The 15,114-nt window shown below is 31.3% G+C and overlaps 3 protein-coding genes across 3 annotated transcripts in view; 1 reads left to right on the plus strand and 2 right to left on the minus strand.

Annotated features, from left to right (window-relative positions):
• Positions 1-1,542: 1,542 nt before the first annotated feature.
• LOC111639628 (multidrug resistance-associated protein 4-like) lies at positions 1,543-2,183 on the minus strand (the record flags this gene model as incomplete). The annotated part of the gene is made up of 2 exons (XM_023385524.1): positions 1,772-2,183; positions 1,543-1,698 (listed from the first exon to the last, which is right to left on the minus strand). Coding segments are annotated over exons 1-2 (354 nt in total), but the record flags the coding sequence as incomplete, so codon positions are not given.
• Positions 2,184-4,245: 2,062 nt separating this feature from the next.
• LOC111639631 lies at positions 4,246-5,309 on the plus strand. The gene is made up of 2 exons (XM_023385529.1): positions 4,246-4,573; positions 5,152-5,309. The coding sequence occupies exons 1-2, from the start codon at positions 4,246-4,248 to the stop codon at positions 5,307-5,309; spliced, it is 486 nt and encodes a 161-aa protein (XP_023241297.1).
• Positions 5,310-7,276: 1,967 nt separating this feature from the next.
• The window catches only part of LOC111639632 (multidrug resistance-associated protein 4-like), a 71,681-nt gene continuing 63,843 nt past the window's right edge, over positions 7,277-15,114 (minus strand). Inside the window, exons 23-28 of the mRNA XM_023385530.1 lie at positions 14,365-14,562; positions 14,136-14,291; positions 13,195-13,284; positions 12,915-13,087; positions 11,726-11,831; positions 7,277-7,852 (exon numbers count right to left, since the gene is read on the minus strand). Of these exons, the coding sequence (XP_023241298.1) occupies positions 7,676-7,852; positions 11,726-11,831; positions 12,915-13,087; positions 13,195-13,284; positions 14,136-14,291; positions 14,365-14,562 (900 nt within the window). The 3' untranslated portion in view covers positions 7,277-7,675. The remainder of the gene's footprint in view (positions 7,853-11,725; positions 11,832-12,914; positions 13,088-13,194; positions 13,285-14,135; positions 14,292-14,364; positions 14,563-15,114) is intronic.

Below are 15,114 nucleotides of genomic sequence, written 5' to 3' on the forward strand. Positions count from 1 at the left end.
TTCTTCATAATCCGAAGTCTAGGTTCAGTAACTTTCGGCCATAGGTCTTGATTGTCGATCCGTTGGTGGCAAAAAGCTCAAGCTTGTCTCTCGTGGGGTGATGGGAGTATAACGGAAATGTCCGCTCCGGTGTCCACGAGGTACAGGGTTGCTGTATCCTTGTTGCTTATATAAAGGCAACTCAGCTCAATCCATGTCATCCCTGTCGCCAAAGAGAGTCAATTTTCCGCTTCAACTGCAACCTTTTGCTCTTTGAAGTTACACAGTTGCCGATATTTGTAGGCATCTCTCCCGAACATAACATGTTGCCGCTGGAAACTTGTCAACTGTGTAATTTCTCCCCTGATCTGGATCGAGTTTTTCGTTGTCTCGCAAGTGGATGTATTCGCTCATTAAGTACAGCTACCTGCAGTGACAGTTCCGTAATTTACTTTTGCAGGGTGTTCAGGGAAGGGAGTGACTCCATATAGTGTGTGCTTCTGGTTGCTAAGGGGCAAGTTGTGCCGTCGTTGGGCCAGGGCCGAGTTCCCAAATCTCGTCAGCCGTAGCAGCTAATTTTGAGAGTTTATCACTGCTAACCAACAGGACGCTTCGCATGTTGATCGGTAGGCACTGGAGCCACAGTGTCTTCAGCTTAATGGTTCTCTCTTTCATTTTCGTCTTTGAGTTCTTCTGTCCTTTTTTTTTTTTTGATGATCTCACGTTTGGGTTACCAGTTTAGCAGAGTGGCTAAAGTCCGTACGCGGCATGTTTCGATGCTAGGCGGAATTGGTCTGGGCTGCGTCCTACTTTGTCCGTGATGTCCACATTCACTAACTGAGAAACTGATTCAGGCGAATAATTTTCTTTATTTGAATCGGCCACGTGATATTTACAGTGTCGACATGTAATACAAATCCAAGATCGGCACAGCTGTCAACTCCAAAGATTAACTAACGTAAAGTGAAAAGCTCTCTCCTTGTTGGAGTACGGGAGCAAAGGTCAGAGGTCAGAGGGCAAAGGTCACGCAGTGGCGTCCTCTGCCCTATATACTTTTCTTTCTTGGATTGGAATGGCCGCGTTTCTTTATGCAACGCTCGAGAAGCACTTTACAGCGAACCTCTCACCGTAAACATCTACCCACTTAAACAGATTTGAAAACTGAACATTTGTGCTAAATCACACTGGGAGGATGTTACATATTTACTAATGAAACAAGTTTTCTGCTTTATAATAGTGATGGAAAGACATGGATACAACAGAAAGACAAGTCATGCTTAAACCCAAATACCTTAGTCTCTGGTGCTGGGTGGGCGAGCAGAGCGGCTCTGTTTGCTTTTTCGGATCAGACGAGGCTTGGTATGATCGATTAACATGGTGTTAAGAGAAACCTGCAACGTAGCACATTCTGGAATCAACCTGTGGTAAAAGTTTAATCATTCCGAGGAATCGTCGGGGCTGTNATTCTCATGTAAGAAAAACAAGGAAGGACAATTATGATATAATGTAAATGTGAAAATTAGCGAATCAATAATTATTTTGACTAAATTAATTATTACTTACTTGAGGAATGATCGAAATTTTGCTACGTAGATCCCGAAGACCTATATCTTTAATATCGATTCCATCGATTGTTATCTTTCCTGTTGGTTCTGTCATACGAAATAAAGCAGCTATTATTGAACTCTTCCCTGCTCCTGTTCTCCCAACAATTCCAATCTGCGATTAATAAACAATAAGAATAATTTCAGACAATAATGACATTACTATTAGGATTTTGCAGATATTTTACCTTTTCTCCTGAATGAATACGAAATGTTAAATTCTTTAGTACAACATTTTTATCCTTGGAATATTGTAAAGAAACGTTATCAAAACAAATTTCTCCATTTTGTGGCCAATCTGCTGGTGGCTGTTTATCGGGTAAACTTTTGTATGACGCTTCAGATTTCAATTTGCTGTAGTTCAGTATGCGTGCAACTGAGTGCATCTAAAAAAAGAAACTCTTCACGAAATAACAGAAAATAAAGAATGACTTAAATGTTTGTATTGTCTAGAGTTTTATAATATTTTACACATTACATGCGACTACTTTTTCATTACTTACAATGTGAAAAACCAAGGAGTTAGCTTTATAATTTACATTTCCTTTATTTTAAATGACTTGTTATTTGTAAATTACTATCGTATTCTTAAAACTTACGTTTTTAGAATATGTAGCAAGTAATAATAAAAAAATTATAATTTAATATTACTTATCTACTATCATTGCTTTAGCTGTAAATTCTTTCCTTTTAAGATAGAACAAAGCATATAAAAATAATTAAGATATTTAAGAATTACGCTAATTAATTAACCCCTTTTCTACGTACCTTAATTTTAGAATTTTTAATTAAGCATAAAAATACTTAAAACTGAAACAAACGAAAGAAATGCGTTAATTTTGAAGAGAAAGCTTCAAAGTTTATTTTCCATTGTTTCGCCTTACCGCGAAATCTGACACAGATGAGAAATTGTGTTTACATCTGGATGACCTTGAGAACAACTGCTATAGTATTTCGCGGAACATTCTCGTAAAATTTACAGGAGGAGAAAGGTTTAAAGTAGGGTGAATACTAGCTGGCCGTATATTTTTAAATATTTTAAAAAAATTANGTTTGTAGATTGATGTATGAGAAGATAGCGATTGTATATTGATGTTGAAGATAACGTTTGTTGATTAATGTATGAGATATATTACCAAAAGATTAAGCAACTATCTATCACCGCGCGTCTTTGTGTAAAATCTCTTAGAACTTGTTAAGGAATGGATATAAATATATATATCACCTTTTTCCTGTAGTCCCCAGGGTCCATGCATTTTTCTTTAAATGTTTTCTTAAATAAACTAGGTTGTTTCGTTATCCTAGTCTTTGCATGAGTCACATTCGGTGCGCTGTCTCTCACTGCATCTGCCCGATCGCCCTTCACACATGCGACCGCTCGCGTGACCTACGTTAACGTATCGATGGACAGAGGTTACAGTTTTCAGGTTATTCGAAGTTTTGTGAACTGCAACCTATCACTCGAACAAAAAATAAAAGTAATTACTTTTTCAATAGTATTGTTTTTTGATATTGAACGTTTCTTCTTATAACTATTACTGAATATCTTTCTGTTTTAGTTGCTTGATTTCGTGAAAAGATTCGAAAAGATAACATTGTGTCTTTCGATAGGAGGATGAGGGTATAAGTACGAAAAGCCAGAAAATTCGCAATAAACTTTTGTGCATTACCTTCTTTGTAATCTGAGCAATCCACATTACATTTTAGAATGTTTTATGGATGCTGTGTAATTAAACTACTTTATTATGTACATTTGTTATTTACACTTCGATGGTTATGTCATCACAACATAAATATTAATAGAGGATTTTAAAAAGGAAAAAGTTAATTTTCCAACAAATAATATTCAACATCGACATATTCGTTCCAATTTTACTTCAAAAAATGACTGGTATATTTGAAAAGTATAATTTTAAAAAAAAGAAAAAATTATTTGATATATACATATTAAAAATTTAATTTAGAGTAGCATGCATATATATAACACAGATCGCACTCGGAGGGAAGGGAACGAGTAGGTCCCATATCACTACAATTATACGAGAATATTAAATGTTATCTCTTTTCCGATAGTTATACCAGTCTAGACGAAAGATTTATTCAATATAACAATAATCGCAGCGTAGATCAGGAATAAAAATGTAAAATACCCAGAACGACGTTAATATATCAAACTTAGAAAAAACAATAAACGTGTTCTTATTATGTCACTCACACACCTCAGGAACAACTAAGGACGTAATATAAAGACGTTTATTGTTTCTTTTAAAATATTCCACATATTTAACAAATATTTTATAAACTCTCGAAAACTTCATATAATTTGTTGCGAGAAGAATTTATTTTTTGATAATGGTAGTTGTAAAATTTAAATATAATTTATACACGTTGCAATTAATCTCTTCTGATTCAAGGATGTTTTAGTGTTAGAATATTTATCTGATAAACTTTTCTAAAATAACATGTATATATTTCAAAACATTCAATTACNATGAAAAGGGAAGAGATGCATTAGAAATTAATACAATATTAGAACAAGATAAAAGAGCAGTTAAAAGATTAAATGGAATATGTTGGAGTGAAGAAATAACTAGATCAAGAAAATAGGATATATAATGCTATTCTTAAAAGCATTCTATTATACGGGACAGAAGCATAGAGAATGACTGGGAAAGAGAAAAGTAACAACAATTCCATTTCAAGCGTTGCATTGAGAAGATCGTGCAGAATCTCGAAAAGAGAAAGAATAACTAATGACCTAATGGTATTGAAAGAGACGGTTTTGGAAGCTATACAGAGGAAACAACTTATTTGGTTTGGACATGTAAAAATAATAAGTAATAACAGATTCCTGAAAATGTCAATGAAATACATTTCACAAAAAAAGAAAAAGAGAGGAAGACCCAGGCAAATTTGGTACGACAGAGTAAAGTTAGCATGTAGTGAAAACGGAATTAAAGAAGAATGGTGTATGGATAGAGTAAGATGGAGTAAGATGGAGAGGGTTCGTTCTTGAAGGTCTGAAGGTGACGTCAGACGTCATAAACCGAATATAAATAGAATTATTAAATTCCTGTTAATTTTATTTTAGTCTTCATTGAATACTTAACTGTGACTATACAAGTGATGTGCTTTTGGAAGTATTTATTGTATTTAAATTTACTTTTTTAAATATAATAACAATTTTCTTCACTAACTGCACTTACGAATAAATAACTAAACCTNGAGGTTACAGTTTTCAGGTTATTCGAAGTTTTGTGAACTGCAACCTATCACTCGAACAAAAAATAAAAGTAATTACTTTTTCAATAGTATTGTTTTTGATATTGAACGTTTCTTCTTATAACGATTACTGAATATCTTTTTGTGTTTTAGTTGCTTGATTTCTTGAAAAGATTCGAAAAGATTACATTGTGTCTTTCGATAGGAGGATGAGGGCATAAGTACGAAAACCCAGAAAATTCACAATTAACTTCTGTGCATTGCCTTCCTTTAATCTGAGTAATCCACATTACATTTTAGAATGTTTTATGGATGTTGTGTAATTAAATATAATGTTATTGAACAGAGCGTGAGCGAATTTTTCATAAATCAGAAAGTGCTTTTCTGTCTTTGATCGAAGTTAAAAGCAACTACACGAGCAATAAACACGATGTTTTGCATCTGTGCACAACTCAACAAGGCCGATGTCGTCATGATGCCAGAATATTAAAATTCGACAAGTGATGTTGGTGTACAAATTTCTCCACGTAAAATCTATAAGCCGATTACAGGTTCTTAATTTGAAGCAACTAGGTGAATTTATTATTGCTTTATTATAATATCGTGCAAAAATAATCATACTGAACATAGTAATAAAATATATAAATAATGCAATTTTTAAACATGTTGTAAGAGATTTAGACTACTTGTCTCAAAATGATTCAGACTTTTCTACTTCAGCTATTATATTGCAATTAATATGCAGAATAGCCACAGGATAGTATAAAGCTGGTAGTAGAGTACAGGTAAATTCTGCAAAATATGTTTTAGGAATACATGATAAATTAAAGACTTCATGATGAGAAGAAAAAAATCAATATCATGGTTTGAATATTGTCAAAAAACTGAACTGTACCAACTTGAAGAAAACTCAAGTACAAAAATTTCAACAAAACGGAAATTGTTCTTATCGTGTTTTGATAGATTACGTCGATTTTAGTAGAAAAAAATGGCAAAACAAAAGACTCATTTGTATCAAATGTAGTTACTTTCAAGAAATTTTGCAATTCTCTCAGGAATTTATGGAAATTGTATCAAATATATGTTTCATAATGAATAGTATACAGAGTTATCGAACCTTGTTTTATTTTGTAATATACAAAATAAAACAAGGAAAAAACTATCAAATATTAAACAGGAACCACGAATTGTAGACTTCGGCATGGACTAAATATCCTGCGACTCACATTGGTAAATTGAAACAACTTATATGCAGCGATCAGAAGAAATTCAACATGGATAGGCCAGATAGCTGCGGAATTATTGACACAATCTTAAAAAAATATGAATATATTTGATCAAGAGTGCAGTGTTATGGTGCAATGTGCATTTTAATTGGTTTGCCATGACAAATCTCGTTTCTGTTACTGATTATATTATTGGTGTAGGTATGAGCAAGTACTAGAAATGCACTTGATGCCATTTACAGACAAAATTTAATTAAAGGGAAGTTTTACCAATTTTAACAAGATGATGCATCCTCTCATGATACAAAATCACTTGAGAGTTGTTTATTGCAAATGATCATACCTGTCGATATTATGAAATATATACGTTATCATATCACTCGTAATCTGAAAAAAAAATATTTTCTTTACAAACACAGACGACAATTAGCAATTTATTGTTATTTGCACTATGGTCTAGAGTCAAAACTATTCATGCGACAGTCATAATGTTACATGTATTATTCATATGTTGAAAAATAATACTTACAGCACAAAAATGATGATGATTTGAAAAAAATGATGATTTCAAAAAAATGATATCAAAGAATCTGTTGTCAATTGGTATAACATGGGAAAAATTTCAGCGAGTTAAAAATTGATACGTTTATTTTTCTTTGCTTTCAGATTACATACAACTAATATTAGAAACGCATTTGTATTAAAGCAGAAGAATTTGTGATGCAGCTATAATTTCATCATTTTAGAAGAAAACGGATGTCTGGAGGACACCAAAGAACTAACGTTCTTACTCTGATTCACATGTCTAATCCAGTATGATTGTTAGTAAATATAATGTTATATTAGTTTTAAAATAAAATTTAAAAAATTAGTCAGAATTTCTGATAGAAGTTGTTTCAAATAACGGAAGATAATCGATAAATTAACTGTCGTTAATGTTAACATGCGAACCTGTTGTATAACAACTAAAAATTGTTTTAAAAAATTTATCTTAAGATTGTGGCAATTTAGTCGTACGTTGTATGAAATGTTCCATTTTCATACAATGTCATTAATAGTAAATAATTAATTTTCAAGTTATATTTGAAAGACATAATTTTCAGGTTAATTTCCAAACGATAAATTTTATGTATATTGATGCAAAATATAATATAAAGAGCAAATTAATTATCTCATTTCAGTAATAATTCCATTATATTTTATTGACGAAATAAAATAAAACATTTTTAAATGGATATTCTGATGAATTTACTTTTATTTATTTATAACAACAAAACACAATTTAAGTGGAATACATGTATACATTACTGGAATTTTTCTACGAAACCTGCTAACAAAATCTCTACAAACTATTCAAAAATCTGAAATTACTCTTCTTTAATATTTTGAAATTTAACTTTTTTAACTGAATAAAATCATCCTGAATATTTTTAATGTCCAAAATAGCAACTAACTGTATTACAAAATGTTTAGCGTATAGATTTTACAGTGAAATTCACAACTATATCAAATTTTTATATACTTACAATTCTGATTGTTACATTGCGTTTGGAAGCATTAATTGGAAGTGATGTTTACGAGAAAATTTTAAATAAAATAATAATAGGAGGAACACAGGATATCAAAAAGGCAGATATATTGATTTTATAATTTCGTTGTTAAAGTACTTTCTTTAACGTAATATTTATCTTTGGCAATTTTGTATAACTCATTCATTGAAGTTACTCCTGTGTTCTCTACCAAATTGTAAAATGTACCATTTACATTCTTCAGTAATTTATATGGCGAGTCGTACTCTTTTAGTTTTCCAGCATCCAAAACCTAATAATATAAAATGTTTAATTAAAATTACGTAATTATTTTATATTAAAAAAAGAAAACTTACCATAACCTTATCCGAATCGATAATTGTATGTAATCTATGGGCTATTGTCAATACTGTACAGAATTTGAATTTCTCTCGAATTATTTTCTGTATGCAGGAATCAGTGCTGGAGATAACAAAATAATAAATATGTTATGATTTTCAAATATTGATACATATTAAAACCTAATTTTTAACATGTCCTGCAATGCTGGGATAAGGAAAATTAACAAAAATGTAACTCTTCTTATTCATATGAAAGTTCAATTATGTACCATTTGCAATTAGATTCAGAACTGAGTTCATTTAGATATTGTTATATCAGAAACTAAAGATGGAAAAGTTGAAATTAGANGCCGACCTTGAGCATAAAGGGACAGCAATTCTGGATAAAATAAATATATGGGGGAAAGAGCATAAATTACAATTTAATGCCACGAAAACCAAAGGCACAATTTTCAACCTCCCTGGACGGCCTAACTTATTCTTACGAGTACCCACGATTCGAATGGGAGGTGTTTCTATCTCTATTAAAAAAAATATAAAATATCTGGGAGTTATTCTGGATAGCAGACTATGTTGGCATGATCACATAGAATATATAACAAAGCGTGCCGGCCTCATCTTCCAAACATTCTCCAGGGTTGCAAAAAGCACATGGGGACTTACATATGAAGCTCTAGATATCATTTATAATCAACTTTTTTTACCGATAATCACTTATGCCTGTGGTATTTGGGGTTCGGCCTCACACAACACCCATCCTAAAAGAAAATTAATATCTGCACAAAGAAAGGCTATTATTCTCCTCACTAAAGCATATAGAACGGCACCAACAGCTTCCTTACAAGTTCTTACAAGGAAACCTCCTATGGACATCCACATAAAATATTTTAGCCGAATTTGCCACCTTAAATGGAGAGAAAATATTGACACTTCCACAGGTATCATAGATGTTAATGATATAGAATTCTTGACTCCTTTTGACCAATCTATAAACCCCTGTTTGCCTCCACCTCAAATGACTGATGAAGCACACGAAAGCAATATTATTATATATACTGATGGTTCCAAAATAAATAGCTATGTTGGATGCGCCTTTGTAGCATATGCACAGAATCAGGAAATTTATAGTCAAATGTTCCGACTTGGAGAATTATCTACTATATTTCAGGCAGAAATGTTTGCTATTTTAATGGCTGTTACCTGGACTAATGATACCTATAATGACTGTTATATAACAATAATTAGTGATAGTGCCTCCTCCTTGGCTACACTTCATAATAATGAACTTCATCCTATATCTACCAAAATCAAACATGTGGTCTGTACATCTAATAATATGTACACTTTTCAGTGGACAATGGCCCACCATGGAACTGTCGGAAATGAGCGGGCAGACTTTTTAGCAAAAACCGCTGCTAGTAACACATGTCTCCCTGTCTCGTATAATAAAATAAGCATGAATGTAGTGAAAAGAATCTTATGGCTGGAACTTATAAATGAGTGGCAAGGCAGATGGAATGAATGTGAAGGATCCAACACATATAGATTTCTTCCAAGTATCGAAGAAACTTATAAATTTAAATGGATTAAACCAAATCACTGGATAACTCAATTTCTCACAAACCATGGGAAATTTGCCAGTTACTTCGCCAGGTTTTCTGGACTTAATACAAATTTATGCCCTATATGTCAAATCGAAGACGGAAACGTACACTATATTTTCCATTGTCCGATACTTGAAAGGGAACGAAATGAAATTCAAAATATACTACACCAACAAGGCATATCTTGGCCATGTGATTTACCTAATCTTATTAATACAAAGGAGAACTTTTTCTATTTCAACAACTTAACCAAAAGATATGGCAAACTTACTACCATTAGGGCATAACTCCCAGTTATTCTGAAAGCCTAGTGCATCTATTAATTCGAATATTCTTTTAATATTTGTTAATGCAGTGCATTTTCTGCTAACTCTTATACAACTCTTGTTATGCTTTTAAATATTTATTATTAAATCACAGGAGTTGAGGTACTCGAGATTTATTATTTTAACCACTCTTAATATATTATTTAAACTTGTTAAATTCATAATCATGGTAATTATTACTGATACTGTATGCATTATAGTTCCTTCCAATTCTTTTGGCATCCTACTACTGATTTTGTTTCAAAGTTTTGTTCCAAGGTTTTAAAGAAGGCCTTGAATTTGGTCTGTATTAGGTTCTCAATTGAATGGCTGGGGATTTGCAATACTTCCTCGTGTCCTTTTACACCCGAATATGGGTCTGTCTGGACTGGCCCTTTTTGTAACTGTCTCATTAAACAAAAATATAGACTTTACTTACTTTCAATTAAAAGAAAACTGCTACCGAAGACATGCTTAGAAGAAGTATTGACAGAGAAATGGAATTTTTCCGGACTTCAATTTAAGCTTCAATCTCTTACTTCAATCTCGCTTACTTCAATATGGTTATTAATAGTGTGCAATTGTGCAACTGAATTCGTGATACACAAATTTAACCATCAGAACTAAGTTAGCTAGAGGGTTATGTGATATGGACATCTGAATGCTTGCTATTGGTGGTTGAATAATGTTGTCAAAGCCCTTTGGACTTCATGCAAAGATGGGCTTTATAGGAACTATACTTTATAAAAATCTTAAAAAATATTGTGAAATATTGTAATAATACCGTAAAAATAATATATGTACATAATTGTAATTTCAATTATTTAATGTTTTTATATGATAACTGGCTATGCAAAGCGGTGCCAGACATGTAATACTTCGGCATTACGTAAATAAAAAAGTTGTGTGTGTGCGTGCGTTTTAATAGGGTACTCAACAGAATGTACACTAACAAGAAATTTTTCGATATTTCCCCGCGGGGGAGAGAGACAGGATTAAGGCTTACCGTGAAGAACTTGGCTTCTATTATACTATTTTAGATGCGGGTTGTTGCGTTTTTGATTGCTTCTTTGATTGCGTTTTTGATTGCGTTTTAATAGGGTACGTCAAAAGAATGTACACTAAGAGGAAATTTTTCGAAAAATTCCCCCCCACGGGGGAAGTGTTATAAATTTATAATAGATACATTTTGAGCCAAAACAACTCATGGCGGGGTCTGCTAGTCAATTAATAAAAGATGAAGGTCAATTAATCGAACAAATGAATCAAACATATTTTCGATTTATAACGAAAGAAACCGATTACGGAACTTTAAAATTTTCTTAATTAACTTCTATTGCGCAAGTCCGTGAATAGATAAATAAAATCTACAAAGTGATAACGTACAAATATAAGCATGCATTAACTATACATACATAAAAATACAAGTAAAAATAAAAATTATTAATAATAAATAAATAAAGAAGGGATGACATAACGGACATAAAAAATATTTATGGCTTACACATAACAATATTATGTGTAAACAATAAATATTTTTTACATCCATTGACAGAATATAATTTTGAAGTTATGTTAATTATGGTTTTAACTTATTTACAACAAGGATACATCTTTCTATTAATAAATTTTATTTAACAGTTTCATTACACAATAGCATTATTCTTGCTATTACGTTGGAAGTGATAACAAGTGGAAGTTCATAAAATTTTCTTAAGTGCGATTTCTTAATTTTTAAAGGTAAGTACTGTACATTACATCTATAATTACGCTATTGTTTAGTTTGATAGATCCTAGTTTATCGTAAATCGATTATCGAACCGAAACAATGAAAGCGTTTTGAAATAAAATAAATATTTAGTTTATCCAAAAAGGTTGTTTATTATTNTCATATTTTAAAAAAAAGAAAACTTACCATAACCATATCAGAATCGATAATTGTATGTAATCTATGGGCTATTGTCAATACTGTACAGGATTTGAATTTCTCACGAATTATTTTCTGTATGCAGGAGTCAGTGCTGGAGATAACAAAATAATAAATATGTTATGATTTTCAAATATTGATACATATTAAAACCTAATTTTTAACATGTCCTGCAATGCTGGGATAAGGAAAATTAAGAAAAATGTCACTCTTCTTATTCATATGAAAGTTCAATTATGTACCATTTGCAATTAGATTCAGAACTGAGTTCATTTAGATATTGTTATATCAGAAACTAAACGTAATTTTCAATTTATAATACTTTAAATGTACTAAACATGCTTACATTAACTGCTTTTATTGATTACAAAATAGTACAAAAAAACCATGACCGGCGTTAACTACATTTAAATTAATTAATAAATATAAATTACGACACTTTTACAAAGGTAAAAAACCTTGTTTTTGTTAATCTTTCCGCCGTTTCATTTCAGAACACAGAAACAGAACAGAAACAAGGTTTTTTTACCTTTGTAAAAATATCGTAATTTATATTTATTAAATGCTTTTATTGAGTTTCTCAATATTTCAAACACATAAAGCTAGCACATTTCACTTTAAAGCTAACAATTTTTAAAATTTTCACGCATTTAATGACGCAAGATATGTAAATAGACGTTTATAATATCAACGTAGTCATTAATCTGTATTCGCTTCTGAAATTGTTAACGTGAATATCATAAATCATATAAATCGCATGATCTATATTTAGTTAATTTATTTAGATTTGCATGTCTATAATAAAATATACTGACCGCATTGTGATTATAGTCAGAAAATATTGATGCTTAATTGATCACGATTTACGTATCATTCTACACATATATCGATTACATCGAACATGTGAATTTGGAAAATTGAAATACTTTGTTTACAGCGGCGATGCTTAAACCTTTTGACTTATAGGCCGGTTGTGCATAAAACATAGGTACGAAAGCCGACAATATTGTGTATATTCCATATATACTACGATTAATACTATTTGTATCATTTAAAAGTGGTGTGCCAAATAAGTTTGATGGCAGATCAAGATAATATGACCTAGTTCGAACATCAATGGCCTACTAAAAATCCGAATTACAAACTAACATTTTTTGGATTTTTATATACTGTTTACCTTTTATCGATATTAGACGTTGCCTCGTCCATAACAAGAATTTTGCTCTGACGTAAAAGAGTTCTGGCCAGACAAATTAACTGTCTTTGTCCAACACTGAAATTTCGGCCTCCTTCCGTTAAATATGTATCCAGTCCTCCAGGCAATTTACTAATAACTTCTTTTAACTGCACCTTTAGTTCGATATGTTTTAATAAATTCAACATAATTGAGTTTTTTCATTAAAACGAACTAACCATGAAAATGTAATAATTGAGTGAAATATATAATTATTGCTTACATCTTCTAACACTTGCAACATCATTTCCTCTGAATATTCATTGAAAGGATCAATGTTTTTGCGAAAGGGACCAGTAAATAACATCGGATCCTAAAAAAATAAATATAACTACTATAATAATCGCTGGCTATTAGATTATATATATTCAGTTATGTTTTTTATAATTATAATGTATATATAGAGAAAAGTAAATAAATACTCTAGTATTTTACTTTGTAATTCTATAATTAATTTGTCATCTACCAGATGAGAGTTATTGCTGATTGACGAAAGATTTTATCTCTGTAAAATGTTGATGATAACCCAAAATTCACCTAGTATAATGCATGTGAAGAAATGATAACCTTTTTACCAGTTCTTTTAAAAATCACGGTTATAATCATCTGATCTTATCTCTTTGGTTATTAGTGTTAGTTATCGCTTTAGAAATCTGTGAAAAATTTATATTCGTTGGAGATACGTCAACCTTTTTATGGAGAAACAGTTTCAGACATGTCTAGCCTCATTCTTTACTATTTGGCATCGCTATTGTGGCTTTGTCAGCAATGCGTATTATTAAAAGATCCTCTTAGTGTTTACGAGGTGAAAGAGGGAATAAAAAAATTGCAATGTAGTGGGAATGAAAGTAATTTCAATAAAAATAGTAATAACCACTCTTTATGAGCAAAACGGAATGATGAAAACCGCATCACCACTTTTTTATTTTTCAGCATATTGCAGAATAGATTTATTTAACGAACAAGTTTTAAAAAATTAATTGAAATTTCCTACATTTTTCGGAAAATTCCGAGCATTTGGAAAATCTTTCCTATATGAATTTTTACTTTATTCTATATTTAAAATTCTCATGTAAGAAAAACAAGGAAGGACAATTATGATATAATGTAAATGTGAAAATTAGCGAATCAATAATTATTTTGACTAAATTAATTATTACTTACTTGAGGAATGATCGAAATTTTGCTACGTAGATCCCGAAGACCTATATCTTTAATATCGATTCCATCGATTGTTATCTTTCCTGTTGGTTCTGTCATACGAAATAAAGCAGCTATTATTGAACTCTTCCCTGCTCCTGTTCTCCCAACAATTCCAATCTGCGATTAATAAACAATAAGAATAATTTCAGACAATAATGACATTACTATTAGGATTTTGCAGATATTTTACCTTTTCTCCTGAATGAATACGAAATGTTAAATTCTTTAGTACAACATTTTTATCCTTGGAATATTGTAAAGAAACATTATCAAAACAAATTTCTCCATTTTGTGGCCAATCTGCTGGTGGCTGTTTATCGGGTAAACTTTCGTATGACGCTTCAGATTTCAATTTGCTGTAGTTCAGTATGCGTGCTACTGAGTGCATCTAAAAAAAGAAACTCTTTACGAAATAACAGAAAATAAAGAATGACTTAAATGTTTGTATTGTCTAGAGTTTTATAATCTTTTACACATTACATGCGACTACTTTTTCATTACTTACAATGTAAAAAGCCAAGGAGTTAGCTTTATAATTTACATTTCCTTTATTTTAAATGACTTGTTATTTGTAAATTACTATCGTATTCTTAAAACTTACGTTTTTAAAGTATGTAGCAAGTAATAAAAAGTTATAATTTAATACAGTAGAACCTCGAATACCCGGCTCTCGATAACCCGGCACTCCAGATAACTCGGCCACACCCTGGCAGGGCAAAAAATCCTTAGTTAATTAATTTTCATTATAGACAGCTTTATAAAAGTATAAAAGCTTTCATAAAGTATTTTTCTGAGGTCTGTCTTATCAGGTAAATTACTGTACACAGTGTATTCATTAATTTTCATTTTCATGTAGTAAAGGCTCTATGCCTTCATAAAGGACGTACTTTTCCTTTGTTTAAGGGTATTTGGGCAGTTTATTCTCTGTTATATTCTCAAG

Source organism: Centruroides sculpturatus, unplaced genomic scaffold, assembly GCF_000671375.1.
Source record: "Centruroides sculpturatus isolate CEXI.00-Female unplaced genomic scaffold, Cexi_2.0 scaffold1215, whole genome shotgun sequence".
Classification (NCBI taxonomy): Eukaryota; Metazoa; Arthropoda; class Arachnida; order Scorpiones; family Buthidae; genus Centruroides; species Centruroides sculpturatus.